Source organism: Chelonoidis abingdonii, chromosome 2 (assembly GCF_003597395.2).
Source record: "Chelonoidis abingdonii isolate Lonesome George chromosome 2, CheloAbing_2.0, whole genome shotgun sequence".
Lineage (NCBI taxonomy): Eukaryota > Metazoa > Chordata > Testudines > Testudinidae > Chelonoidis > Chelonoidis abingdonii.
The window spans coordinates 107,413,487-107,440,893 of record NC_133770.1 but is presented as its reverse complement, the minus strand read 5'-3'; the positions used below and the strand labels follow the sequence as shown (position 1 = coordinate 107,440,893).

Below are 27,407 nucleotides of genomic sequence, written 5' to 3'. Positions count from 1 at the left end.
CTCTGAAAGTTGGCAGTCTGGAATTCTGCAACTCCTGTCCCAGGTGGCCTGTATTAATCCTTCATATCAATGAACTATAATCCTCTGGGGAGTATTTATATAAATATATATATAATTTTTACATGCACATGTATTCCCAAAAAAACCCTCCGCCTCACTTATGTCACTCTGAGACATAAGAGCAGCCATGCTGGGTCAGACCAATGGTCCATCTAGCCCAGTAACCTGTCTTCTGACAGTGGCCAGTGCCAGATGCTTCAGAGGAAATGAACAGAAAAGGGCAATTATCAATTGATCCATCTCCTGTTGTCTGGTCACAGCATCTGGCAGTCAGAGGCTTCACCTAAGTACATATAGATGCAGCACCCAGAGAATTATAATTTAGTGATGTTTAAGATTAGTATAGGTTGCCTCAGACTTTTGCTACAGAATTTCAGGCTGCAGAACTTGGAGAAGTTTATAATTCTAACAGTTCATTATGTATTTGGATGTCCCTGGGTGATTGTTCCCCAAAGAAAACTCCCATTTCCATTTTACAGGCACACACAGAGTTAAGGCAATATAATAATACATATATTACGTTCTCTCTTTCTCTCTTTGCAATAGCACTTACAGTGTGCTGTGTGCTTTACAAAGAGCTGCTATATGAGAAGACAATCCGTGCATACATATAAATAAATTGTAACATTCAATTAGTATAGTCCTGCTTTATGGAATATGACAGTTCTATGACCGATGCTGATCAGGGCTGCATGTCAGATAGCAAAAATGAGGCTGTTGGAATCAGACATAATTTTTATAGTCAAAGTATAGTCTTCTCTGATTGGAAGGCCTCTAACGTTGTCCCACTGAACCACAGTCAACATAGCCTTCAGCTATTGGCAAATGATGAATTGCTGGATCTGTCTAGTGCATACTTTCTGAGACTGTGAGGTTGTCTGCAGCTTCTTACAGTGCAGCTAAAAGCACAGGCACAGGGGAAAAGAAGATAGTAAAAAACAGAAGATTTACACTTCTTGGGTTTAGGATTTACTAGTCCAGGACCCATTAGTGAATTGAATGTTCAAAGGATGACTCTTGACTTGTTGAGCCCAAAGAGGAAAGGAATAAAACTAACAGGCTGCTGCTTGCACAATTAAAAATGTTTCCCAGCAGTTTAATATTCACATTTGTCCATCCAATATAATCTCTCTTCCCCTTTTTAAAAATACCAACATTATGGGAGGTGAGGGGGGTTTTTTTCCTTTGACAGAGGGAGGAATCCTGTGACAGATGGAAATGGTGATTTAGTATATAGTTAGAAGGATTAGGTAAACACTCTCTTGAATTGCAGTTTTGCATATTCACCACATTAGCCTCAACACATTTGTGCAGTAATCTATTCACTTTCTGTCCTCCCCACCCACCTCCATGTTTACATCTTTTTATAGATGAGAAGTGCAGTAACTCCTCACTTAACATTATGTTCCTGAAAAATGTGACTTTAAGCGAAACGATGTTAAGAGAATCCAATTTCCTCATAAGAATTAATGTAAATAGGGGAGGTTAGATTCCAGGGAATTTTTTTTGTTTTTTGCCAGACAAGAGGCATTATATACATTTTAAACAATTTTAAACAAGCAATTTAATACAGGTATTAAACAGGCTGGCAGCCGCCCCGCTCCCCCCATCAGCTCCCCTATGCCCCTTCCCAACCCCCGTGCCTCCTGCCCGCCAGCAGATCCTGCAGATCAACACCTTCCCCCACCCTCCACTTGGCTGTCTTGTTGGTGGGTGATGACAAATGTGTGCTTGTTGTTGGGGCTGTGTAGAAGAGAAAGCAGCGTTTTCTAGTCACGCTGACTATTGCGGCCATACTCCCAGTTACACTTTTTAACAAGCAAACAAAATAGCTTCAGGAATCAACTTTTCCTCCTTGCCTAAAAGCACATGCATGCTGAGACAGAGCGTTGGAGAAGGAAGGTGCTGGCTTTTCTTTGATTGCAGGGAATTGTGAACATGTTAGTGCATGTTCAGTCCAGGTACAGTGTTTGCCAATTTGCCAGCTGCTGTTTGCTGAGTTGTCTCCGAATTGGTCTCTCAAAGGCAGAAAGAGAAGATGATTCTGTCTCTTAAAGGATGTTTTCCTGTAAACCCTTTACCATTTTTGCAAACAGTATTAATAGTAACATACTCTATATCAAGGTTTGAAATCAGTGTTGCCAGCCTGAAAGTGTGTCCCACCCCAAAGAAGAGATCTGTGGTTTTGATTCTGCCTGGTCTCTACTACATAATATTTGCCTGTCTCATATGTATATTATGGGGATTAGTTAATTTATGTGTATACAGTGCTTTAAACATGTAAAACACTGTGAGTGAGATTGAGCCCTTTAGGATACACATGTAGTAAGGTATTATTCAGTATGAGCAAGGGGTTCACAATCTGGTGCTATCTGCGCATTTTATAGATACCAAAATCATATCCAGAGTTAGGATCCAAGGTTTTGATTCTGTTCCAAGGCCGTGGGGAGGAGACAAGAGAACCTGGCATTCTTTACTAGTGCTTTAAATGAGGATTTGGAACAGTACCTTTATGTTTATTACTTGAACTGAAACCCTTTTTGCAGCCATTGCCGTTCTGAAGGACAAGGAACCAGGGTCATTCATTGTTCGAGACAGCCATTCTTTCAGGGGAGCCTATGGCCTGGCAATGAAAGTTGCTACACCTCCTCCTTCAGTGCTGCAGTTAAACAAGAAAGGTACTGTATGACTCCCATCTTTACTTTGTCACATAGAGTGCGCAAGACCTAACTACTATATAGAATTCAGAGAAATCCCCTCGTCTCCATAATTAAAATGTCAAGAGGTGCAATTCTGAGTCCATCAAATCGGAAGTCTCAATTTGGATTCCTTGCAGTGTGAATAAGAATCTCTCCCAGTGGGATTGTGGCACATATTTGTGTCGTGCTTGGTAGTTTCATACACAGGTTGGTAATTATATACACACCTTGGATGTGCATGTACTGTACAATGTTGTCGGAACAGGAATCCAGCACCAACTCACTATCTGAGCCTCCTCGGTTATTAGAAGTCTGGTTTTGATCTAAGGCTCAGTGTGATGCCAAATACCACCATGCACAACTTTTGCCTTGATGGAAGATGGAACTTTTTTGGCCTGGGAATTTGTTTTGAGACAAAAGTACATCAGAAATAAATCTGAGAAAAATTAGCGTAGCTAAACAAGAAGCACTGTGGCAGATGTGTTCCCTCAGGCTCCTGTGCTGTAACATATAACTTATATCTGTCAGTCCTGAACGGAAAAATGAAAAGAGCATATGGAATGCATCAGGCAGCATATGGAAACTCAGGAGGCAGTATCTAAGACGTGTTCTTGGCTCTGATCGTGCCTACTGACCTCCTTGCTGCTACTTTTCTATTTCAGAACCCTTTGTATCTATTGATAAATGTTGCCCAGGGAGGTAAAGAACTGCAGGAAATTAGATTGACTGAAAAACATTAGCTGTTAATGTCTGTTTGGGGCGTTTCTGTCCTTTGTTCCTTCTTCCAATTATTTCAAGTGCACTTTTGGTCTGGCACTTGGATTTCATTATTCCAGATTTAAAAGGAGCATAGGAACATAGGAATTGCCTCACTGGATCAGACCGAAGGCCTGTATAGTTCAATATCCTGCCTCTGATAATGCCAGTACCAGATGCTTCAGAGCAAGGTTTAAGAACCCTGGAGTGGAATAGACAGATGTGGGATAATGTTTTCCCCACATTCATGCTGATCTTTAATAATTAGAGATTGGCACATATCCTGAAATATGAGGTTTAATATACCTTTCAAAATTTTATCATTAATATAACTCTGATAAACATATTTTAAAAATCCTTTTTTAAAAAATCTTTCTAAGTTCTTGGCCTCAGCAGCTTCCTATGGCAATGAGTCTAATTACATGATGGATAAAATTTATTTTTTTTAGTAAGTTTTGGATTTGCCACATTTTAATTTAATTCAAAGTCGCCTTCTTCTTGTGTTTGAGTCAGGAAGAACAGTAGTTCCTGATCTACCTTCTCGATAGTCTTCAGTATTTTATTCACTACCATAAAATCTCCACTTATTCATCTTGTTGCTAAAAGAAACAATCCCAATCTTTTCAGTTTCTTTTCCTAGTAATTTTTTCCAGGCCTTTGATTATTCTTGTTACCCTTCTCTGACCCCCTCTAACTCTATAGTATCTGTGAGATGGGGTAATCAGGACTGCACGTATCATTCCAGATGAAGCCACACCATTGATTTATATAGCAACATTATAACATTCTCCATATTATTCTCTATTCCATTAATTATGTATCCTAATATCATGTTTCCTTTGGTGACGCCACTGAGCTGCACACTGAGTAGTGGTCTTCATTGTCTACAATGACACCTAAATCCCTTTCTTGAGTTGATACAGTTACTTTAGAACCCTGTAAGCCATATGGAGTTTCCCTCCAATTTACACTTTCTATTTATTGACATTGAACTCCTTTTACCATTGTGTTCCCTGTTCACCTAGCTTGTTTAGTTCCTCATAGTCCTCTCCAATCCTGACTAACCTAAATAACCTTGTGTCGTCTGAAACCTCACTACTGCTCCTCCTTTCCTAGATCTTTAATAAATATGTGAAACAATACAAGACTTAGTACAGAACCTTGAGGCACCCTCTGCTCTTAATCTTTTGCCTTGAGGAAAATTTACCATTTATTCCTCTTTGTTTTCTGTCACCTAACAGCAGCTTAACAGCCACATTGGTCTTGTCTGTGCTAGACAGTGAAGCTCCACTGGTGATCGCAAAACTGAGAACTCTAATGAAAGCTGGCTGTGGGTATTTTAACCACCATGTTGACTAACTTGAGCCTGAGAAGGCCTACATGATATGGTAGTTCAAGTACCGGTGGCCACTGACAACCTGTCTACCCTAGCTAAGTTGCTAACACTGGCTGAGCAGCACCAATGGTAGCAATAATGGGAAACTTTAAAAAGCCTATTGTAGACAGAACCAATGGGTCTGTCTCTTGCTCTTACATAAACTGGAGTTGCCAGCTCTTGTCATTAGTGAGTACATAAGAATTTCTGACCTTGTTTCTTCCATATTTCCTTTTCATAGCTGCTATTGATTTTTTTGTCTTGACTTGATTTCCAGACCCACCTATTTCTTCCCTTACTTTTGGGAGAAAATGAAACAACCAGCTGGATTTTTTTGACCTAGTGGTTCCTATAAAATGTTGGGACACATCCTGGATGTTTTGGACACTGGTACCCATCTAGGTGTCAACTAGAGGCAGAGTTGTTACAGGCCGGAAGTGATTATCTGTAGATAACATGCTGTACGGAGCCTGTTTCATTATGGATGGTGATACAGCAGTAGAATAGCTAGTGCACTATCTGAATGCTATGTATTGAGCATTCACTTGTTCTAAGGAAGGCAGCTATCATAAACACCTTCTAATTTGTGAACCCCCCCCCCCATCTCTTATTCATTGGCTTACTTCATGTGTTTGTTTCCTTTTTTCCACAGCTGGGGATTTGTCAAATGAGCTTGTCAGGCATTTTCTGATTGAATGCACCCATAAAGGAGTGCGATTGAAAGGATGTCCAAACGAGCCATATTTTGGTAAGCGCTGTACATCAACAGGACATGAAAAATGAGGATATTTTGCATACAGCCAGACTGCTTCATAGCATGGAATGGAATGGAATGGAACATGAGGAAATGTCATACAAAGATTATGAGATGGTTTCTGCAGGAACCTATTCTAGTATTGTCATGATAATGGTCTTCTATATCAATCTATATGACCACATAGAAAAAAAGCACATTGTAGTAGAGGACATTCCAACTAGAGCAGAGGTGGCCCACAAGACCCTCCTGCCCAGCCCCTGAGCTCCTGTCCTGGGAGGCTGGCCCCCAACCCCATCCCTGCTGTTCCCGCTCCCCGCAGACTCAGCTCACTGTGCTGCTGGCGCGATGCTCTGGGTGGCAGAGATGCAGAGCTGTGGCCTGACCCAGTGCTCTGTGCTGCGTGGTGGCATGGCTGGCCCCAGCCAGGCAGCACAGCTGCCTGTCCCAGTGCTCTGGGCGGTGCGGCTGTAGTGCCACTAGCCACCGGTGCTCCAGGCAGCGTGGTAAGGGGGCAGGGAGCAGAGGGGATTGGATAGAGGGCAGGGGTGTGGATAGGGGTCAGAGCGATCAGAAGGCAGGGAAAGGGGGGGTTGAATGGAGGCAGGAGTCCCGGGGGATGGCGCAGTCAGGAAGGAGATGGGGAGTTGGATAGGGTGGCAGGGGGCAGTCGGGCAGGAGTTCTGGAGACTGTCAGGGGACAGGGAGGAGTGGATGGGGCAGGAGTCCCCGGGGGTCCATTAGGGAGCGAGAAGTGTGTGCGGGGGGGGGGGTCGGATGGGGTCAGGAGCCAGGCCACGCTTGGCTGTTTGGGGAGACAGCCTCCCCTAACCGGCCCTCCATACAATTTCAGAAACTGGATGTGGCCCTCAGGCCAAAATGTTTGCCCGCCCCTGAACTAGGGTATTGTAATGTGATGGAAGCACATCACTTTTGTTGGACTGTCTTTTAGATGTACTAATTGCAGCTTCTCTTTGAAGTAAAAAGATGACCCCAAAGCAGGGGGGAAAAAAAAAAAAAGATTTGAACTTTGTCACTGTTTGGGATGGGAGGTATTTCAAACCTGAGGTTTTAGTTCAGTCCTGCCTCTAACTTGAAGCATTTATCCAAGGTATGGCCCACTACCATATCTGAGTACTTCAGTCATTTAATTGATTTATCCTCACAACACCCCAGTGAGATAGATAAGTCCTGTCACCTCCAGTTTGAAGATGGGGAACTGAGGCACAGAAAGACTAGTTTCTTTTTGACTTGCAGTAGGACTTTGGACCAATGTTCCTCTAACTTTTTCCATCCATGTGCAGAATTAATTTTGTTATGTGCACCAATATCGAGGTAATGTGCGCTGTGCGCCACCAGTAGAAACAAAAACTTAGATATAATATATATGTATTTTTAAAAGTTACCATAGGGATAATTACTCCAGCCAGGATAAGTTAGGCATTTTAGAACTCATTACGCAAAGAATTAATTTAAGAATAGCAGAGAAGTCAAATTATTAAATGCATAGACCAGTCAAAAAACTAAAATAACAGCACTCTGAAAGAATAAAATTACAGAGAATATATGTGCACTGCAAGTAGTAACAGCAATAACACAAGTGTGTGCAGGGCCGGCTTTAGGGTGATTCAGCCGATTCCCTGAAATTGGGCCCTGTGCCCCTAAGAGGGCCCCGCAACGTCCCGAAGGAGCTGCCACCGAAGTCCCACCACTGTCTTCAGCTGCAGCTCAATCGCTGCCGCGGAGGAGAGTCACTCCACCGAAATGCCACCGAAGGCACTAGCAGTCGACTGAGCTGCAGCTGAAGTCCCGGCATTGTTGGTGGCGGCAGCTCAATGGTTGCCGCTGTCTTTGGCGGCATTTCAGCAGAGGGACCTTCCTCCGCGGCAGCGATTGAGCTGCCACCGAAGACAACAGCGGGACTTCGGCGTAGCTCCTTCGAATTGGGCCCTGCGATGCCTAAAGCCGGCCCCGAGTATGTGTTGGGAGGTGTGTGTGAAAGAGGCAGAGTGTGTGTGTGAGTGTGAGAGAGAGAGATAATGTGTGTGTATGTGCTGGCTGCTGGGGAAGCGTACAAGAGACCGTGTGTTGTCTCTCTAAGCACATTGGCACTCACCAGTCTGAAGGCTCGTGAACAGCCGCTAGCAGCTCCGTCTAACTCTCAAGCCCTGTCCCTCCTCCCCCACTTTGCAGAGATGGGCTACATGGGTGGAGGGGAACACTCTGACATCAGCGTCCCTCCCGCCCACCCCCCAACGCCTCCCCACTCTGCACAGCAAGCAGGAGGGTCCCGGGAGCAGCTGGCCAGAGGCTTCAAGGCAGAGGGCAGGAGCGGAGCAGCTGGGGGAGGGACACCTCAACACAAGTCACCGGATGTGCGCAGTTCTACTAATCAAGTGTGCAGCACTTGACTGACTCTTGCGCAGTTGCACAGATTAGAGGGAACAGTGCTTGGGTCCTAAATCACTTAAGTACTGATGAAAATTTTACTTTAACTGATTTTCTCGACATCCGTCAGGCAGTCTGTGCTAAGGCACAGAATTGAACCCAGATTTCCCAAGTCCCTGGCTAAAGACTAGTCACTGGACTATCCATCTACGGTGCTCCTCTTATTTACTAAATGATGTGGCAGTTTGTGTTAGTGTTTTGCATAGGCTGTGTTGTAGCATCCTTACCTTCATTCAGTATTTCTCCCATCAGAATCTACACTGCAGAAGTGTTATGTGTTAACAAGGAACATCACTATTCAGGCTGCACTGATATCTAAGCACAGTCTGGCACCTGTTGACCTGTACTAATGCTCCCTGGTATATTTCGTTGTAAATTTCTTGGCTTTGATTATGTTGACAGACACACATCAGCTGCCCAGCAACCAGCCCAAGTAGCCAGGTCAGGCACTAGACTGATGATTTGGGGCCTGATTTGGGAGGCATTTTCCCTGCTGGAGCTGTGGAGTGGCAACATGTCTATATAGCTACTTCACAGACTACTCTTGCTGCCCTTACAAGATGCTACCCATAATGGGGATACTTCACAATGGGAGGATCTTCATTCCCATCTCCAAGTTCACCTGTGATGCCACACACCCCGCCTTCTGCATCCAGCCATTCCCTGCCCCCCTCATGCCACAAAGGGCTAATTAGGACCCAGATCTCTGAACTGTTGGGCACCATCAACTCCCAGTCACATCAACAGGAAAGGAAGGTGCTCAGCAATTGTAAGATTGGGCCCTGGGCTCTGATTTTACAGCAGTTGTTGGTAGTCTGTAGAAAATAATCATAATAAACAAACAACCCAGTCTGTAATTTTCTCCAGAACTGAAATATGGTTGGGTTATTTGTTAATATTTTTCAGTGTCTGGAATTAAAGGCAACTTCCTTTTGCACTAATAGACTGGCCAATCACTCCTGCAGATATAGAGTGTAAAATGTGCATTGACATTTTAATGGGAACAGAGGGTCCAGATCCCTTAGGTGAAACTGAGAATCTCCATCTTGCTATATAGTTACAGCAAATGGTGTCTCGGGGCACTAATTAGAAGGAGGCATGATTTAACGTGGGATACCATGCAGATGGCCTCACCTCAGGAGGTGAGAAATTCCTCTGGCTGTTCTTTTTACCAGTAAAACACAAATTGACTTGACTGCCTAGTGGTTAAAGCAGGGGACCAGAAGTTAGGACTCTTGAGTTATTTTCCCAGCTTTTCCACTGCCTCACAGTGTGACATTGGGCAGATTGCTTAGCTTGTCTGTTCTTACCTGCCTCTTACGAGTGTTGAGACTTAATAAGGTAATATTTGTAAAGCACTTTATCATTGTCATCTTTCTCTTTTAAAGTAAACTAGTATTTAATGCGGGGGGGGACTTCAGTTCATGTAAAAGAAGGTAGACACAAGAAATGATGAGAAGATGGATTTTTAAAAAATTACCAAAAAAGGTAATTGTTAAAGTGTCTTAGGAGCCAAAGGGAAAAATGTTTAAGGGTTTTCTTTAGCCTGTAAACTATTGAAAAGCAAATATACCTCGTAAGCATTCTTTTTGTGCACAAAAAGTAATCTTGCCTGTCTTGTTCTTTTAACCACAGGGAGTTTGACAGCTTTGGTGTGTCAACATTCCATTACTCCTCTGGCATTACCCTGCAAACTACTCATCCCAGACAGAGGTATGCTAGTCAAAATACAAAATAAAAGTGATATGCAACCAGGGATCCACTTCAAAATAGCGATATCTGAAGACAGGTGAACGTGTCAAAGTAAAGATCAGAACAAGAATGCATAGGAAAGAATGTCAGACAGTTGTTGCCAAGCAGCTTTTGTCCAAGCTGCAGTTCAGAACTGATTAGTACTGTGATGCCCCAGTACTAAACATATATAACTCATGGTGATTAGCACTGCAATCTAATATTTTTAAAAAAATGTATTTTGCAGATTTGACATCGCACCCAGGTATAGTTAGATTCAACCAATCTTTACTCAAGCATAGGTAGCAAGAGTTCTCTACGGGGGGAAAAGTAGGGTTTTAAAAAAATCAGATACTTTAGAGCGTAGTTGAGGGAAAGAAACAGCAGTTTATGCAGGTCTGAATATTGCAATAAATATTGAAAAGCACAAGGATTATGGGACTATAATTCTATTTTGGGTTGCGATGACTCCATAAACTTCTCAAACACATCAAGAAAAAGCTTCTGTGTATTTTTGGCCCATAATTCAGTTGTCTGTTTATTCTCCCCTATAAAGCAAACACCAGATGTATTACTGAACTGTTAAACATTCTTGCCGTTTTCCATTGAACTCCTAAACTTTTCTACTCCTAAAGGCAGTATGTCCGTACTCTAACATAGCATTCGAAATATGTAAATCCATGAAATATCTGAATGGAGACATTTAATCACAATAACACACCATGGAAGAATGTGGATCAGAGATCTGTCTTTAGATATATGGATAGAAAACCCACTGTGATGAGTGCGCTCGCGCCACCTTTCCTTGTCAGATAAAATTGGAAGTTCCTTTGCTTCTAGCAGAAAGTTCAGGGTTGAAACATTTGTCTTTTTGCCCTGGACGAACCTACTGTAGTGAAATGAGTGGATCTAGTCTGATACAATCAAGCCTTTTAATATAAAGATGGAATTAAAGCATGAACTGTTTGTGGTTTCTCATTCTGGTCCTGATTCATACAGCACTAAACATGTACTAAACTGTAAGCTTGTGAATAGTCTGATGGTAAGCAGTGAATCAGGGCCTCTGTTTTCCTTGATCATACTGAAAGAGAAACCATGTCGTACCCACATGCAGCCTCAAATATTGGTTCTATACAAACTTTTACAAGACTGAAAAATCAAAATGTGTCCGAGTTGTTGTTTTTTTTTAAATTCTAGCGGAAAGATTCTAAAACAAACCTTCCAGTGCTGTATTTACAGCCTACACATTGCACCATTTGGGGATGCCATGAATACTTGCAAATGTAGATTCAGAAGCTGACACAAGCAAAATGAAATTGACTAGATCAATTTTACTGATCAAATTGCAATGTGTTATGCTAAAGTGATTAGTATAAATGATACTTTAAATTGATTTTAAAATAAGAGGATTTTTTTGTAACATGAGTGAGGAAATAGGTTAATTAAAAAAGCGTTTTGACATGATGATGTCTCTTTCAGCCATAATACATAACTATCTGTGGTTAGCACGAAACCACAGGGTTATAAGTGCTCTGCTACTAGCACCCAAAAAAATTGTGCAGCACAGTAATCACACATCATGGATGGTCTTGTGCACTGCAGGATTTTTTAATGTTTCTGGTGAAGAGTCCAGTATATGAGGTCATAATTTCAAGACCTTGACTCCTATTTGAGACTGACCTCTCAATCCAAGTCACAATAAAAAAGTGTGTGATGGTTCATATTTGCAGATCCCTTGGAGGAGATTGCAGAAACAGCTCCACAGACTGCTGCAAACTCGGCAGCAGAGCTCCTAAAGCAGGGTGCAGGTTAGTACATTTCTCTTCCATTTGATGAAATTACAGTTGTTACCAAATGTACATTACAAACAGGAGGGAAGAAAACAGGAGGCTGAGGATGAAAAAAGGAATTGGGTAAATTAAAATGCCATTGAGAAGTATGTAATGTACCGGATCTGTTCATGTGAGTGAGGTGCAATGTTGCTCTATAGAGCCTGGCCCACAGAGTGAAGGATGTGCTATTACTGCCAGTGAAGTGATGGAGAACTGTGCTGAAGGACCAGGTTTTTAGTCACGCGCGCGTGTGTGTGTGTGCGCGCGCGCAGCACATAGATTTGGAAAATTAGTAGCCAAACCTAAAAATGCTCATTCACCGGCGACAATATGATTCAAAGAAATGAAGTATCTGATTCCTTGGTCCTCCTATTTTATTGTTAAGGGCCCTTATTCTTCGCTCTGATGCAGCAGCTCCCTGCCACCCTAGCCAAATAAAACCACCTCTTAGTGTCAACTTAGATGACGGAGAGGATTCCTTAGCATGCAGCAGTTCCTGGATGCACAGAGCTGCCATAGTGACTCACTGCACTACCCCACCCTCTCAGCCCCAAGTGCAGTGGCCACGCTCTGGGGAAAGGAATCAGATCACTCCTACATCTCAGTGACTCCTGGCTGCTAGAATGGCCTCAGGCTGCTCTAAGTTGTACCACAGGATCAGATTGGCATCTGGTGGCCCAACAATCAAGGGAGGCGGTGCTATATTTGCCACCACCTCCCTGACCTGCATCAGACGAAGAAGGCACAGACCAAAAGATCTTGACCACGTGTTTTTTAGTCTTCAGCTGTCAGAGTGCTGTACAGTTGCTCTGATACATTATAGAGCATTTAGCAAAGGGCAGTGCTATTCCAAGCAGCTATGGAGTGAGAGTGTTGTCCTGTGATTATGCAGCTATGTGTTTTGTTTTCACTTTTAAAAGTGAAGTGGCACTTTAAATGATATAATTGAGCAGGAATGTGTGGCTAAGGCAATGGTCAGTCTTGGCTAGGCTATGTTGGAAGCAAGCACGCATTGGCATTTCTGTTTGCCATTACCACTGTAGGGGGTGTGGTGGCCACTAGACTTGGAGCCAAGAAGGAGGAATTTAAGAGGAAAGTTCTATAAATAGATTCAGCATAATAGGCACACATTTCCTCTTAAGATCTAGCTGGGTTCTCATTATCCAGGACATGTAACCTTCCTAGGGAAAAAGAAATAATAGCTGAGGTTTTTTATTCATCTGGCGACTAGTTGTCAGGCAGCTGCATCTGGGGAATGCCACATCAAAGATAATTTGACTGAATGGAAATTTAATAACCATCTTGGTATACCTAATTTTGAATCAGGGGCTTAGGACTTGAATAGGGAAGTTGGAAGGGACACGATATTTTTGCCCTACCACTTGGAGTGTATTGTCCCAGAGTTGGTAACCTGTGACACTTCACATTGACTGTGTTTAGTTCAAACATTTTTCTCTCCTATCACACAAACATTCTCAATATGGAGTTCAGCATGAAAGCCCAGACTCTAAACAGATACTCAAGCAACCAAGCTTTGATTTAAAAAACTATGGTTTGATTAAAGCAAATGCGATCCCCGACTACTGCCGTAACCCAAACCAAACAAAAATAGGTGCTTTTAGGTTAACCATTTCTACAGCTAAATGAGAAGAGCGATGCCATCCGTTGTCCCAGTACAAAATCTAAATGCCAAATCTTTTGCTTCTCAAATAGTTTTGAGGCTTCCATCGTATGCCTGCTGTATTTCATTATCTCCCCTGGGGGGGGGGCAGGCCCTGTGGCAGTGTGGATATGAGAATAGCGAACCCTCAAAAGTCTGGAGGTCTGGACTCTATAGAAGCCACTTACAGAGATCTCTGGCTTTCCCCATGGGCAGCTCCTTATTCCATTAGCCTCCCAGCCTTCCCCTGTGCTTGGTAGCACTGTCTTGTGCTCTGCATGTTTCTCAATCTACATGCATTTTCCTTCCAAAGTATATTACAACCATTGTGGGAATGTCCATTCCAAATGGCACTGAATGACCATACCAGGAATAGCATAAATTACAATAAAGTTCAAGAATGTGCCATACTGAGTAGCTCTCTTCCCCAGCTCAAATAGATGCGACTCCAAAGTAGCAGCTATAGAATACAGAGAGGACAACTACATTGTAGGGAGAATGCTATCACAAAACCATCTGTTTTATCAACTTGCTCCCAACACAGTTTCTATGGGATTCTACCGTTGATTCCCATTTGTGCCACATATCAGATAAGAGCACATATTGTGCACCAAAATTAGGGATTCCTTCCAGTCTGTTCCCACAAAAAAGCGGTATTAATTATAAGGATACACCACAATCTTTAATTTGACATTCCTTTTGGTGCTTCCCAAAATGTATAGGAAATGGATGATATATTATTTATTCCGTCTAGAGAAAGTAAATGAGGACAGACTTTAGAGCAAGGCAGTAAAATCCCATTGGAGACTTATCCACAGCAAAAAGGTTAGCTGATTTGTTTAGAAACAAAAGCATATGAGGCTGTTGGCACCAATGGAATGTCTGCTGCAAAAGGCAGGGAATCTCTCCATGCGAACATCACAAGTGATTAGAAATGCGACCATGAATCCAGGCTAGTTTCCTGTGAGGAAAAGCTGTTGATTGATTCAAATCTATAGTTTTGCAAACATGTAGAGTAATTATGGGAAAGACAGAGAGTTTGTAACTTGGAGTGGTATTTAGAATTCTGGAAAGATAAAATTATAGAGAGGAATTCATTAATTAATGCTCCTTCAAACTCTCCCTCCCTCATTTCCCTGAAATTTCTCTTTCAGTGAAATAAAATTATAATTAATTCAAACAAAGATAATTGAGGCTAAAGCAGCAATATGATTTACAATTTTTTTTCATTCGTGATAAGGAAATTTGTTTCTGGCTGTCAGAAGTTGAACCAAGTGGAATTTAAATTCAGATAATTGGCTCACATCACTGTATTTTCTCATCCTTTTCATCTTTTAACTTGGAATGTCCACCTTTGGGCCAAATTCTTCATTAACTTACATCCTAAGTTAAAGTGAGTGGGTTGCAAATATGCAGAAAATTTGCTTGATAGTCCTGCTGGAATCACAAGCTTGTTCAGTCTATATAAAAACTGTTTGTAGTTTGAAAGAGCCATGTATTCTCAATGGAAAATATGTAGAAGACTTTGCCTGAATTAAGGGGCAGTAGTATGAAGAGAGAAGTTATTTTTTTGCTCTCCTAATCATGTAGGTATGGTATGACATTTGAATGTTCAGTAGTTTTTAATCCATACTACTCAACATCTGTTAACTAACTTTTAATTCTAGCATGACAGCTGCATGATGTTTGTGTCAGGACACAAATTTTATTAGTATTTGGGTGAAACCAGCACTGATTGCACTGAAGAGTAGGACTAAACATGCTTTACGGTTCCACAAAGGTTCTTACTTGGTTGTAAGAAATTATCCTGGATTATCTAATCCTTTGTCTCTTAGGTCCCGATTCAGCAAGATACTTAAGCATGCATCTAACTTTAAGCATGTGTGTACAGTAGAATCTCAGAGTTACAAACATCAGAATGGCCATACTGGGTCAGACCAAAGGTCCATCTAGTCCAGTATCCTGTCTTCTGACAGTAGCCAGTGCCAGGTGCCCCAAGCAAAGGTAATGATCAGAGCAGGTAATCAGCAAGTGATCCATCCCTGTGGCCTTTCCCAGCTTCTGACAAACAGAGGCTAGGGACACCATCCCTGCACATCCTGGCTAGTAGCCATTGATGGACCTATCCTTCATGAATTTATCTAGTTATTTTTTGACTCCTGTTATAGTCTTGGCCTTCACAACATCAGAGTTAATGATCAGTCAACCACACACACCTCATTTGGGATTAGAAGTACACAATCAGGCAGCCATTGGAGGGGGGAGGTGGGGTGCGACAGCAAATATAGAATAGTAGTGCGTTAAATTTAAACTATTTAAAAAAGGGAAAATTTAAAAAAAGATTTGACAAGATAAGGGAACTCTGTGCTTGTGTCATTTAAATTAAGATGGTTAAAAGCAGCATTTTTCTTCTGCATAATAGTTTCAAAGCTGTATTAAGTCAGTGTTCAGTTGTAAACTTCTGAAAGAACAACCATAACATTTTGTTCAGAGTTACGAACATTTCAGAGTTACGAAAAACCTCCATTCTGAGGTGCTCGTAACTCTGAAGTTCTACTGTAGTTCTCTTACGTAGTATGCTGAATCAGGGCTTGAATGCCCATTACCGTTTTTGTACAAGAGGTCAGGTATAATGTACACTGAGATATTGCTCAGTGAACTGTAGAGCAATTATTGGAAGATGTCAAATTCTGTGAAACACTGACCATACGGAAACACTGACACTAATAGCAATAGGCTCTGAAACATTGTGGGAAGGTAGATTAGATTTTTACCTATGGTTTCATAGAATTATAGATAATTGCTTTAGGACTCAAGTTGGTTTCCCAAAAGTTGGCACATCCTCAGTAGAGCCTGTTTTTTAAAGTTTGGACCCAAAAGATATGAAATAATAATTTTTATTTTTCTTAAAGTTGCTTTGAACTGAAACTATAACACATGCAAAAACCCCTTTGAAAGTACAGAGAAGTAGAATTACGCAAAATTGTCATTTTTATGTGGAGAGAAGACGTTCTTGTTGTTTTGCCAACCAAGTGAATAGTTTCATTTGCGTGCAATTTAAACACTGTTTGAAAGTGTGAACACCTGTGAACTGACTGTGCAAACATGGATCCTGGAGTTTCCGTGTTAACTGCAGTCACTGAGTTTTAAGGCCAAGGTATTCCGTTCCTCCTCCCACAGCTGAATGGTTGCTGTGATCATTCCCAGGAGTGCCATCTCTCAATGCTGTGATTTGTGTTTTATCAATTTGTATTCATGATTTGGATTTCAGAAGTACCTAAAGACTCCAATGAGGGATCATTGGGCTAGATACTCTAAATTAAGCAAATTGTCTCTAAATGTAAGCCAAAAGACTGGCAGCATCTGCCCTCCAAAATTTACAATCTTGTGTTAAGCCACAACCATGGGACAAGACAAACAGAAGGGGAAGATGACAATGGGACACTGGAACAAGAACATCTTATTAGTTAGTAATTGTTCTTCACCACCAGCCTGACTGTTGGCAAAGGTGGAAAGCTGTGAAGTTCATTACACAAAAAGAATCAAACAAGACTCAACTAAGCAAAACCAACCCTAGCTCTTGAATCCTATCCTCTGTTCTTTACAGCATGCAATGTTTGGTATCTGAACTCTGTGGAAATGGAGTCCCTCACAGGCTATCAGGCAGTGCAGAAAGCCCTGAGCGTAACACTGATGCAAGATCCTCCTCCCATCTCTACTGTTGTCCATTTCAAGGTGTCTGCTCAGGGGATCACACTGACAGATAATCAAAGAAAGTAAGTGAAGTCGGGTATTGATCTCTGGCCAGACACTGCTGTTAGGGTGACCAGACAGCAAGTGTGAAAAATCAGGATGGGGGTGGGGAGTAGTAGGTGCCTATATAAAACAAAGCCAACAATATCATGACTATCCATGTAAAATTGGGACTAGTGGTCACCCTAACTGCTGTACACTAATAAAACTGCTGTGGAATTGTTCTTCCTAATCCCTTTCCACAGTCTCCATATGGCTCATATAGTAACAACACAGTTTCCTTGATCTAAATAAGTAGAGAGTCCAGTCCCACATCAGATTGGGCTCAATGTGATACTGAGCTATTAACGCTTCATCCAAACGGCACTTCTACATCCTGATGTTCTGTAGGTGGAATTTAATGATCTCATAACATTTTCTAACAGAGTACAGGGTAATTCCAATGCCCTGGCCAGCACTCCCCACCCGTCCTGCTCACTGAATCAGACTGTAATGTCCAATGTACACTGTTGCAGAGCAGTGTTGGCTTAATTGGACACTGCACCATCAGTGCTCAAGACATTGCTTTGGTGTGCTTAGTGCATGGAAAATGTTGTATTAAAAATTATGTTCACTTGCTGAATACTACTAGGGTAGCTGCACAGTTTTTGAATGTTTCCAAATATTTGAAAACTGCTCAGTAAGGGGGGAAAGAGAGTTTAAAACTACAGGCCAAACTCGGACCCACTGATTTCAATGGAGCTGCAGTCATCTGTACTAGCTCTGAATTTGGAAAGCCAAACCATAAGCCACAATTTTCAAATGTGAGCTGATAACTTTAGATACCTAACATAGCCTGATTTTCAAAGGTGCTGTGTTCTCACATTTCCTGTTCAAGTCACCTCTGTTTAGGTATCCAATTTCAGACACACAGGTTTGAGAATTCTGGCACCAAGTCGAACACTAGAAGGGAGTTTTCTGGCCTGTCTCTCATGGGCCATTATCTTTATATTATTCTTCTAAGCTATTGGGAAAACAAGCATGGGTTTATTCTTTTCGTGTGGTGGGATGCTTCCTTGTCTCTTAACCTGTCGCTCTGGCAGAAGATTGATTTCTGCTAATATGTAGTAGCCAAAAAGGAAAGAATAAGCTACTAAACTTAAAAATATGCAGTTATTAAGTTCCATCCTCAAGTTACTGATTCTTTCATTACTGAGACATTTAAATGAGCCAGTGGTTGAACAGTGGTATGCTTTATAAATAGAACCATAACCATGAGTCTTATTTCTGCGCTGAGGGTTCAATCTTCCAAGCTGCTGAGTGCTTCCTGAAAGGTACTGCTGCTACCTTCAACAGCTATACCATGCATGTTGAAGGCACTCAACAGCACTGAGTACCTGGAAGGATTAACGCTGAAGATTGACTCGTGTAACCTATGCGGATATATTTTCCAAAGCCCTCAACACCCAGCAACTCCTATTGTGACAGAGTCCTGGGTGCTGAACACTTCTGAAAATCTGGCTTCTTATTTTGATATCTAAATGGTAGCTGAGATTTTGGCAATCTGGCCCAGGGAGTTGAGTCTATTCCTTTAGTCATAAAGTTGCTTAAAATTTCTTTTATTCTCTTCTGTCAGACTCTTTTTCCGAAGACATTATCCAGTGAACACTGTTATCTTCTGTGCTTTGGATCCACAGGACAGAAAGTAAGGATGATGAATGCTGTTTCTAATAGATGTTGATGACCTATAACAAACTAATGCTTTTTTTCCTTGTATTTCCCACCTCTTGTTACTCCTCTCCTTCATGCAACAAGATGGATGAAAGAGGGACCTTCTGCAAAGTAAGTTGATAGTGGTCCTAGTCTGTGTATTTACGTGGTTATATTGAATCTCAATTAAAGAACAGCTTCTTAGCCTAGGAAACTACTTCAGACTTGAAGATGTGCTTCACGTTTTCTCTGAAGTTTCCAGATCCTATTTTAATCCTTAACCAAATGTATTTAAAGTGTTGAACTATTGGAGACCTAAAGAATAAAACACATTTAAGGTGGAAATAATATACCCTGTGCTGGATAGGGTATTGTGGTGAGGGAGAGTAGCTCCAACAGTTTCTTAATTCCTACTTTGAATAGTTTAGTGAATTTTAAGTTAAAAATAATTGCTATAGCAGTTGTTTCCAAACTTGTTCTGCCGCTTGTTTAGGGAAAGCCCCTGGTGGGCTGGGCCGCGTCCGCAGATTCGGCCGATCGCGGCTCCCAGTGGCCAATGGGAGCTGCTGGAAGCGGCGCAGACCGAGGGAGCTGCTGGGGGAGGTGCCTGAAGATATAGCAGGCACACGATGGAAGCCTCAAAACTATTTGAGAAGCAAAAAATTTAGCATTTAGATTTTGCCTGAAGCAACAGCAACGCACGCCCTTGCGCTTCTCTTCCCCCCCGTTCGTTCCGCTTCCCAGAGCAGCACGGGAGCAGAGCAGGCGGGTAGGCAGGCAGGGAGCCTGCCCTGCCCCCTGTGCGCGCCGGGCCAGAGCCCACCCCCTGAGTCCCTCCTGCACCTCAACCCACTGTCCTGAACCCCCTGCTGCACCCTGCACCCCAACCCCCTTCCCTGAGCCGCCTGCCGTACCCTGACCCCCTGCCCTGAACCCCCTGCTGCACGCCGCACTCCTCCTGCACCCCAAGCCCCTTCCCTGCACCTGATCCACTGCCATACCCTGCACCCCTCCTGCTTCCCAACCCACTGCCCCGAGCCCCCTGCCGCACCTCTCCTGCACCCCAACTCTCTGCGCTGACCCCCTGCCGCACCCCTCATCCCTCCTGCTCCCTCTGGGGGCAGGGAGGGGGCAGATTTGGAGTGGGGATTTTGGGGAAGGGGTGGAGTGGAGGCGGGGCCGAGAGCAGCAGATCGGGGAGGAAGTGTCAGTAATGCAGCCCTCGGGCCAATGTACTAGTCCTCACGTGGCCCTCATGGTCATTTGAGTTTGAGACCCCTGCTCTAAACTGGTGTGACAAAAGTAGTTGCATTTACTGGAACCCTGCAGCAAAGTACTTTCTTTTTCAAAAAAATAATGTTTGGTGGAGGAAAGTAAACCTTTTGCTTTTTGAGATAAGATGCCTTCTGTTCTGTAACACGTTTTTGTTTTTGCCTCCTGCAGAGTGTTTGGATTTGTTGCAAGGAAGCAAGGCAGCGCCACAGATAACGTGTGCCACCTGTTTGCAGAGCATGATCCAGAGCAACCTGCCAGTGCCATTGTGAACTTTGTATCAAAGGTCATGATTGGTTCCCAGAAGAAAATCTGAATCCTTCCTAGCCTTTGGTTCAGAGCTCCTCACTGACTTCAGGGAAAGCAGAGTGGAGAAAAAGTATTCTTGGGAGTTTGCAGCTACATTATCCAAACCTAACCGTTCCCAAGAAGGAAAGCAGAGGATGTTCCATCTGCATAACGTTACAAAGAATGTGATCCTTTCTTTGAAGATGCCTCTGACCTATCAAAGCATTGTGTTTTTACATCAAAGGGCAAAATTGTGAGTGAATGCAGTTGGATGCCACCAAAACCTGCATAATCCATATCTGAATTAAACAGAGAAGACAGGCTTTATAGTGCAGGGTTTTAATTATATTTTCACACACCATTTTCCATCTTGTACCAGAAAAGGAAGAATTTGCCAACTCATTAGATCATGCCTTTTTTTTTCTGTAGGAAAATTTATTAGAACCACATGCATTCTCTTACTTAGACACTTGCCACAGTTGTATCAGTGGTAGCTATAGCCCTGGCAAACTGATGCTCTTAAGAGAGTGGTGGTTTGTGAAGGACCATTTGCTCTTCCCTTCATCTTTATATGATAATGGTGGGAGTTGACTGAGAAGGGGGAAGATGTACGTTAGGGAAGGTTAGTGCAGGTTGATTTCTTTTAAGAAGGGTGCAGAGACATGAATTTTTCAGGGAGATTACTCCATGTTTAGTATAAAGAAGGCTAAGTTTATTTAGCTTGTATAATTTTAAATGGGAGAGGGATAACTAAAAAGAGTCGTGTGGAGAAAGATTGATGTATTCTGTTAATGGTGTTTTTATTATTTTTATATGAAGAGTAAGCAGGAAAGATGCTGTATTTTAATAATCACAGGATAAAAATGAGGGAAAAGCAAAGAAGAAAATGATTTTATATAATTTATATTTTTGCCTCTGCCAGATTATTTATAGTAGATATCAAATCTTCATATATTATGAGTGTTCTTATAGTAAAGCCATTTATGATCTTTGCCTTCTTAGTTTTATTTTGCATAAGTATAGTATGTCTCACGTGCCTTTCTATAGAGTAGAGTTTCTTATTTAGACTCTTCTTTTACAGTATTAAACCACTTCCCAGCTCATGTATCTCTGAAATAATGCTTTGACTATGAAATCGGTCCTCCCGCCTCATAGTTTCTTACATACATAGGTTCTTTTTGACAGATTTTTTTTTTTTAATGAAAGGTGGGGTTTTGTTTTTTGTTGTTCAATTTGTATGAATTGGTGTTAAATTTTATAAGTGAATTTTTAAAATAATATCTTGAGTCAAGAAATCCAAAGGGAAAAGAATATTTTTTGTTACTCTTACCCATGTGCAAGACAATCTGTCACACATGTCCTTCATATGACCAAACCAACCAACATAGTGGCGTCTGTATTTTATAAAACTAAATGTTATTCTGTAGTTAGTTTTATAACATAAATATATATACACCTCTACCGCGATATAACGCTGTCCTCGGGAGCTAAAACCACATTAGAGGTGAACCACTGTAACCGCGTTATAGGTGAAACCGCTTTATATCGAACTTGCTTTGATCCGCCAAAGTGCGCAGCCTCGCCCCCCTAAGCACTGCTTTCCCGTATTATATCCAAATTCATGTTATATTGGGTCACGTTATATCGGGTCATGTTATATCGGGATAGAGGTGTACTATATAGTAGGGTAAGTGACTTGTAATAATTTTCTGTGAGAGCGGAGGGCCCATTTGAAGTCTATTGCAAAATTCCCATTCACCCAAAGGGAACAGGATCAGACCCAGAAACAGGAATTGGAAGTTACAGACAAATGAAATTCCCAATTGTTTGACATACCAAACATTTCTATTCCTTTGGTTTGAGGGCCAAATCTACACATCAGTGACCTGATGTATAAAATGGTGCAGTGTTCTGTGCACACAGTCACAAGACACAGTGGGCTGAGTGGTAACTATCCCCATTTTGAGACTTAAATTGCATCAGTCTATTTTTACTAGACAATAGTTAGGCGGGATAGGAAAAATGATAGAGTTGGCTTAAATAACAAATTCCCACCTATCCTGATCCAAAAATCATGTGTGTGTGTGTGTGTGTGTGTGTGTGTGTGTGTGTGTGTATAGACACACACACACACACACACACGTTGTTCTAACTTTTATTAACAGCCTCCTATTTTAGAATTAGAAGAACCACAGGCACCTTATGCAGGGGCCAAGGACAAAATCTGATACCAAATAATTTGTATAACCATGAATTCAGTGTAAATAATTGTATACTTCTGTATGGGGGCTTTGGGCAAAATTACAAGTTAATGTATTTGGACCCAGAAGTGGCTTACATTAGTAACAGTGAGCATTGTGTGTATATAGAAAGGTTAGACAGTTCAAGGTAAAGCTACCATTGAAGCAACAATGGCAAGTGCCTCTGATTTGTACCAAATACTTTCATTCTTCCATCAAACAGGTTGATTAATCAAACAATGTTTTCATGCCATCTAAAAAGAATTCAGTGAGATTGTTTGTTTATTTGGTAACCTTGATTTCTTTCAAAAACATTGGGACCAGTGGCCTAAGTAGGAATTCTGATGGGTTCCATTAGAATAAACAAATTGGTCTCTGTTGGTCTCTTTTGGTTTCATTTGGAGGTCCCACATCCTCAGGAACCAGAAGGCTAGTAGATCCATTACTTGGTTCTGGAACCTAGCTGGCCAGCTGGAACTTATTGAATATTCTCAACTGAAATTTCTCCTACATTCCAGCTAGAGATTCTTCATTGGGGACATCAGTGAAGTCACACCCGCACTCAGTCTAACCCATTGTGTGAATTATGGCTCTCATATTCTGTGAGAGATAAGTTAAGTTTGAGTGTGTCTCCCTAAAAGCTGGTGTCAGCCACTGCACAGCCTTTGGCCCCACTCTGCTGAGGATGGAAACTTTGATTTCCAGTAAACAGGCTTTGCTATTGTGGGCCTTATTCTGCATTCCTTGTGAATTCTGAATACCTATTGAATTTGGTGGGCTTTTAGGAGCACTAGGAATTCAGGTCTGGGCTCTTCAAGGTGTTTACCTGGGAACTTAGGTTGCGCTGAGTAATGGGAAGGAGGAAATTGCCATAGTTATTAAGAGACCCTCTCTAATGTGTGTTCCTTTTTATGGTATATTATCACATGCTTTGTTTTCATATGGAATATATTTAAAAACACAAAGCAAAATAGTATAGTATATACATAAACACATTCATAAAACTTTGATTCATGGTAAATACATGACTAAATAGCATAGCACTTTCCTTCTAAGGATTTTGATAGTTGTGTATATGCAGTCTCATAAGTAATGCCAGCAAGTTGCCACATGTATTTAGCCACGCTCCTATTAACCTCCTTGTTAAATGTGCTACTATAATCTTACAGTGTTAAACTACAAAAATGCTGAAAGCCATGTTTTTAAAGGTTTTTAATTAAATGGTTCCCATGTATCCAACACTATCATTAAAATTTTAATGTTTCCTTCTCTGCTTTACCTATTAGTGAACATTTTTTGCCTTTTTCTTGAAACTGTAAAAAACAAGAACAAAAAGTATCCAGTATGTAAATGAATGTTCTATAAATTCTTTGTATAGTCATTTTCTCTGCTCTTTAAATATCACCTCTATTCAGATTATAATAAAATTATAAATTTGAAATCTCACAGCACAGTGTGAAAATGGTCCATTTTGAAGTGATTGAATAACCTTCCTCAGATGATACGCTTCATGCTGTTCACTCTGACTAGGGGCATTTTGATCCAAGTTTTGTGTCCTCTGTCACAATAAGCCCCAATCAAGGCTGTCAGTGTGACATAGGACCTGTGCCAAAGAGAACTGTAGCCTAGTTGAGACTATCATTCACCCACCTAACGCAGTGGAATAGGATTTTCAAACCATTCAGTGTTGGCCCAGTACCGCACCTACTGAAATCAGTGGGAGTTCTACCATTTACTTCAATGGAAGCAGTGAGGCCAATGCTGTTCTTGTCAAAATCCCACCCCTAGTTTCCCACTCTATGGCCTTCTGTACTACAGATGGCACTATAATAATGAGAGTGTATTGAAACACACAAATTAGAATCACTATGTCTGGGGGTGACTTGTACATTAAGTAAATATTTTTGTCTACTACTTTTCTCACATCAGATATATGCTGGGGATGAGGAAATGAATGTGACAGGGATTTCTTTGGAACCTCCACCCTCCCCCTAAAATAAACCAAAGATACAAGTGTAAGAGAGAACAGAACAACACACCAGGAGAGCGGAACACGGTTGCTTCATTAAAAGTACAGTTTGGAGTAGCCTTTTCTTTATAATCAACAAAGACTCCTGTATTTCAGGAAGACTCCAATTAGCACAATGGAGTGTCAGGGCAATTGTTAATTTGTTGGCTCTCACTATACATTACATTTTCATTAGGGTTTAGGAATTGCTCTTTATAAGGTAATCAGTATCTGAACTATACTGTACTCAGTACCAGCTGACCTTCTGGGAAATATAGCTATGTATTTATTTGATACTTGTCATATAATTTCATAATCCAGTAAGTAGAAGCTCTAGTTCCATATTTCTGAGGCAATAAGAAAAAGTGTTGATAATGCCCTTTCTATGGGGAAGAGAATGGAGGGAATTTTTCATTCAGTGCAGATGACTGTCGTTCAGGACAGATGTGAAGTGTAGGCATAAGGGCTTTGGGAACTGATCATGAAAGGTCTTTGTCAGCCTTAACCAAACTACTCCATGGACAATAGCTTGACCTGCATAATTTTTGTCTTTGAAAGCAGACTGAAAAGAAATTCAAAACCTTTCTTTGTCAAGGCAGTTCAATGCAATGCCCTAAAGTGAATGGCTGGATTATTAAGAAGATCACAGGCTGCTTCTGTGTGAGCTAGAGAGAATTTGGATTAGAGCAGTGATTCTCAAACTGGGGGTTGGGACCCCAAAGTGGGTTGCGGCCCTGTTTTAATGGGATCACCAAGGCTGGCGTTAGACTTGCCGGGGCCCAGGGCCAAAGCCCAAACACCACTGCCCAGGGCTGAACACCAAGCCCCACAGCCTGGGGCTGAAGCTAGAGCCCAAGGGCTTCAGCCCAGGATGGCAGGGCTCAGGTTACAGGCCCCTGGCCTGGGGCTGAAGCCCTTGGACTTTGGCTTTGGCCACCCCTCCTGGGGCAGTGGGGCTCGGGCAGGCTTAGGTTTTGGTCCTCCCATCCTGGGGTCGTGTAGTAATATCTGTTGTCAGAAGCAGGTCACAATGCAATCAAGTTTGAGAACCTCTGGATTAGAGAACAGTTGTGACAGTGCATGCTAAGCCCCCCTGGACAGACTGAACCTAGCTTGTTGCTGTCATTGACACCTGGCAGAAGGTGTCATAAATTAGAGTAGCCTATAACTACATAAAGGAAATGAGGACTAGAGCTAAAACAGAATTTGAAGGTATAATGCAAATAGCAAGAAATGCTTAAAGTATATCAGAAACAAAGTGGGTGAGCTGGACACAAGGGAGTGATTAAGAAGTATAAGGACCTGGATGAGGAGCTAAATAAATAGTCTGTATCACTTTTCAACACAAAGGGTATTGCAGAGATACTTACCCTGGATCTAGAGGGTTCTCTCTTTCTTTTTTGTTCCCTGATCATAAAGATCTGTCATAGACTCACAGAAATGTAGGGCTGCACTGAGGCAGGACCAAGTAAACCTTGATCATCCCTGACAGGTGTTTGTCCAGCCTGGTCTTAAAAACCTTCAATGATGGAGATTCCACAACCTCCCTTGAAAGCCAATTCCAGTGTTTAACTGTCCTCCTAGTTGGAAAGTTATTCCTTACATCTAACCTAAATCTCCCTTGCTGCAAATTAAGATGATTAGTTCTTGTCCTACCTTCTGTGGACATGGAGAACAATTGATCACCATACTCCCTCTAACACCCCTTACGTTTGAAGACTTATCAGATCCCCACTTAGTTTTTGGTCTCAAGATTAAACATAAACAAGGAAAGGTTAAAAGTTTTGTTGCTCTCCTCTGGACTCTCTCCAGTTTATCCCCATCTTTCGTAAAATATGACACTCAGAACTAGAACACTATCTCAGCTGAGGCCTCACCAGTGTTGAGCGGAGTGTCTTATATACAACAGTTCTGATAATACAGCCCAGAATGCCACTGGCCTTTTAGAAACTGCATCACGTTGTTGACATTCAATTTGTGATCCACTATAACCCCAGATCCTTTTCAGCAATACTACTGCCTAGTCAGTGTTCCCCCATTTTGGAATCATGCATTTGATTTTTTCCTTCCTAAGTGTAGTACTTTGCACTTACTCGTATTGAATGTCATCTTGTTGATTTCAGACCACTTACCCAAGTTGTTATGGTCCTTTTGAATTCTAATCTTATCTGCCAAAGTGTTTGCAACGCCTCCCAGGTTGGTGTGAGCCACAAATTTTATCAGCATACTTGCCACTCTATTATCCAAATTATTAATGAAAATGTTGACTATTACTGGACCCAGGACAAACCCCTGTAGAATCCCACTGGACACATCCTCCCAGTTTGACAGCAAACCATTGATAACTACTCTTTGAGTATGGTCTTTCAACCAGTTTTGCACTCGCCTTATAGTAATTCTAGATCACATTTCCCTAGTTTGCTTTCAGAATGTTGTGGGACTACATCAAAAGCCTTACTAAAATCAAGATACATCACTTCTACTGCTCTCCTCCCCCTATCCACTTGGCCACTAACCCCATCAAAGAAGGAAATTTGGTTGCTTTGGCATGATTTGTTTTTTTCTTGACATTCATATTGCTATTACTTATCAACATATTACCCTCTAGGCACTTACAAACTGATTGTCTAATAATTTCTTCCAGTATTGTTCCATGTTTTGAAGTTAAGTTGATGGTCTATACTTCTCCAGGTCCTCTGTAGTCTCCTTTTTAATATAGATGCTATGTTTGCCCTTCTCCAGTCATCTGGGACATCACCTATCCTCCATGAGTTCTCAAAGATAATTGTTAATGGTTTGAAATTGCTACAGATAGGTGTTAAATACTCTAGGTGGAATTTCA

The 27,407-nt window shown here is 41.7% G+C and overlaps 1 protein-coding gene across 5 annotated transcripts in view; it reads left to right on the top strand.

Moving 5' to 3' along the window:
* TNS3 (tensin 3) overlaps nt 1–21,963 on the top strand; it is a 437,135-nt gene extending 415,172 nt beyond the window's left edge. For all 5 annotated transcript variants that reach the window (XM_032796818.2, XM_032796815.2, XM_075062606.1 and 2 more), the window contains 8 exons: nt 2,607–2,738; nt 5,543–5,638; nt 9,728–9,805; nt 11,554–11,631; nt 16,923–17,091; nt 18,684–18,752; nt 18,863–18,889; nt 20,201–21,963. In XM_032796818.2, the coding sequence (XP_032652709.1) occupies nt 2,607–2,738; nt 5,543–5,638; nt 9,728–9,805; nt 11,554–11,631; nt 16,923–17,091; nt 18,684–18,752; nt 18,863–18,889; nt 20,201–20,345 (794 nt within the window). In that variant the 3' untranslated portion in view covers nt 20,346–21,963. The remainder of the gene's footprint in view (nt 1–2,606; nt 2,739–5,542; nt 5,639–9,727; nt 9,806–11,553; nt 11,632–16,922; nt 17,092–18,683; nt 18,753–18,862; nt 18,890–20,200) is intronic.
* The last annotated feature ends 5,444 nt before the right edge of the window (nt 21,964–27,407 follow it).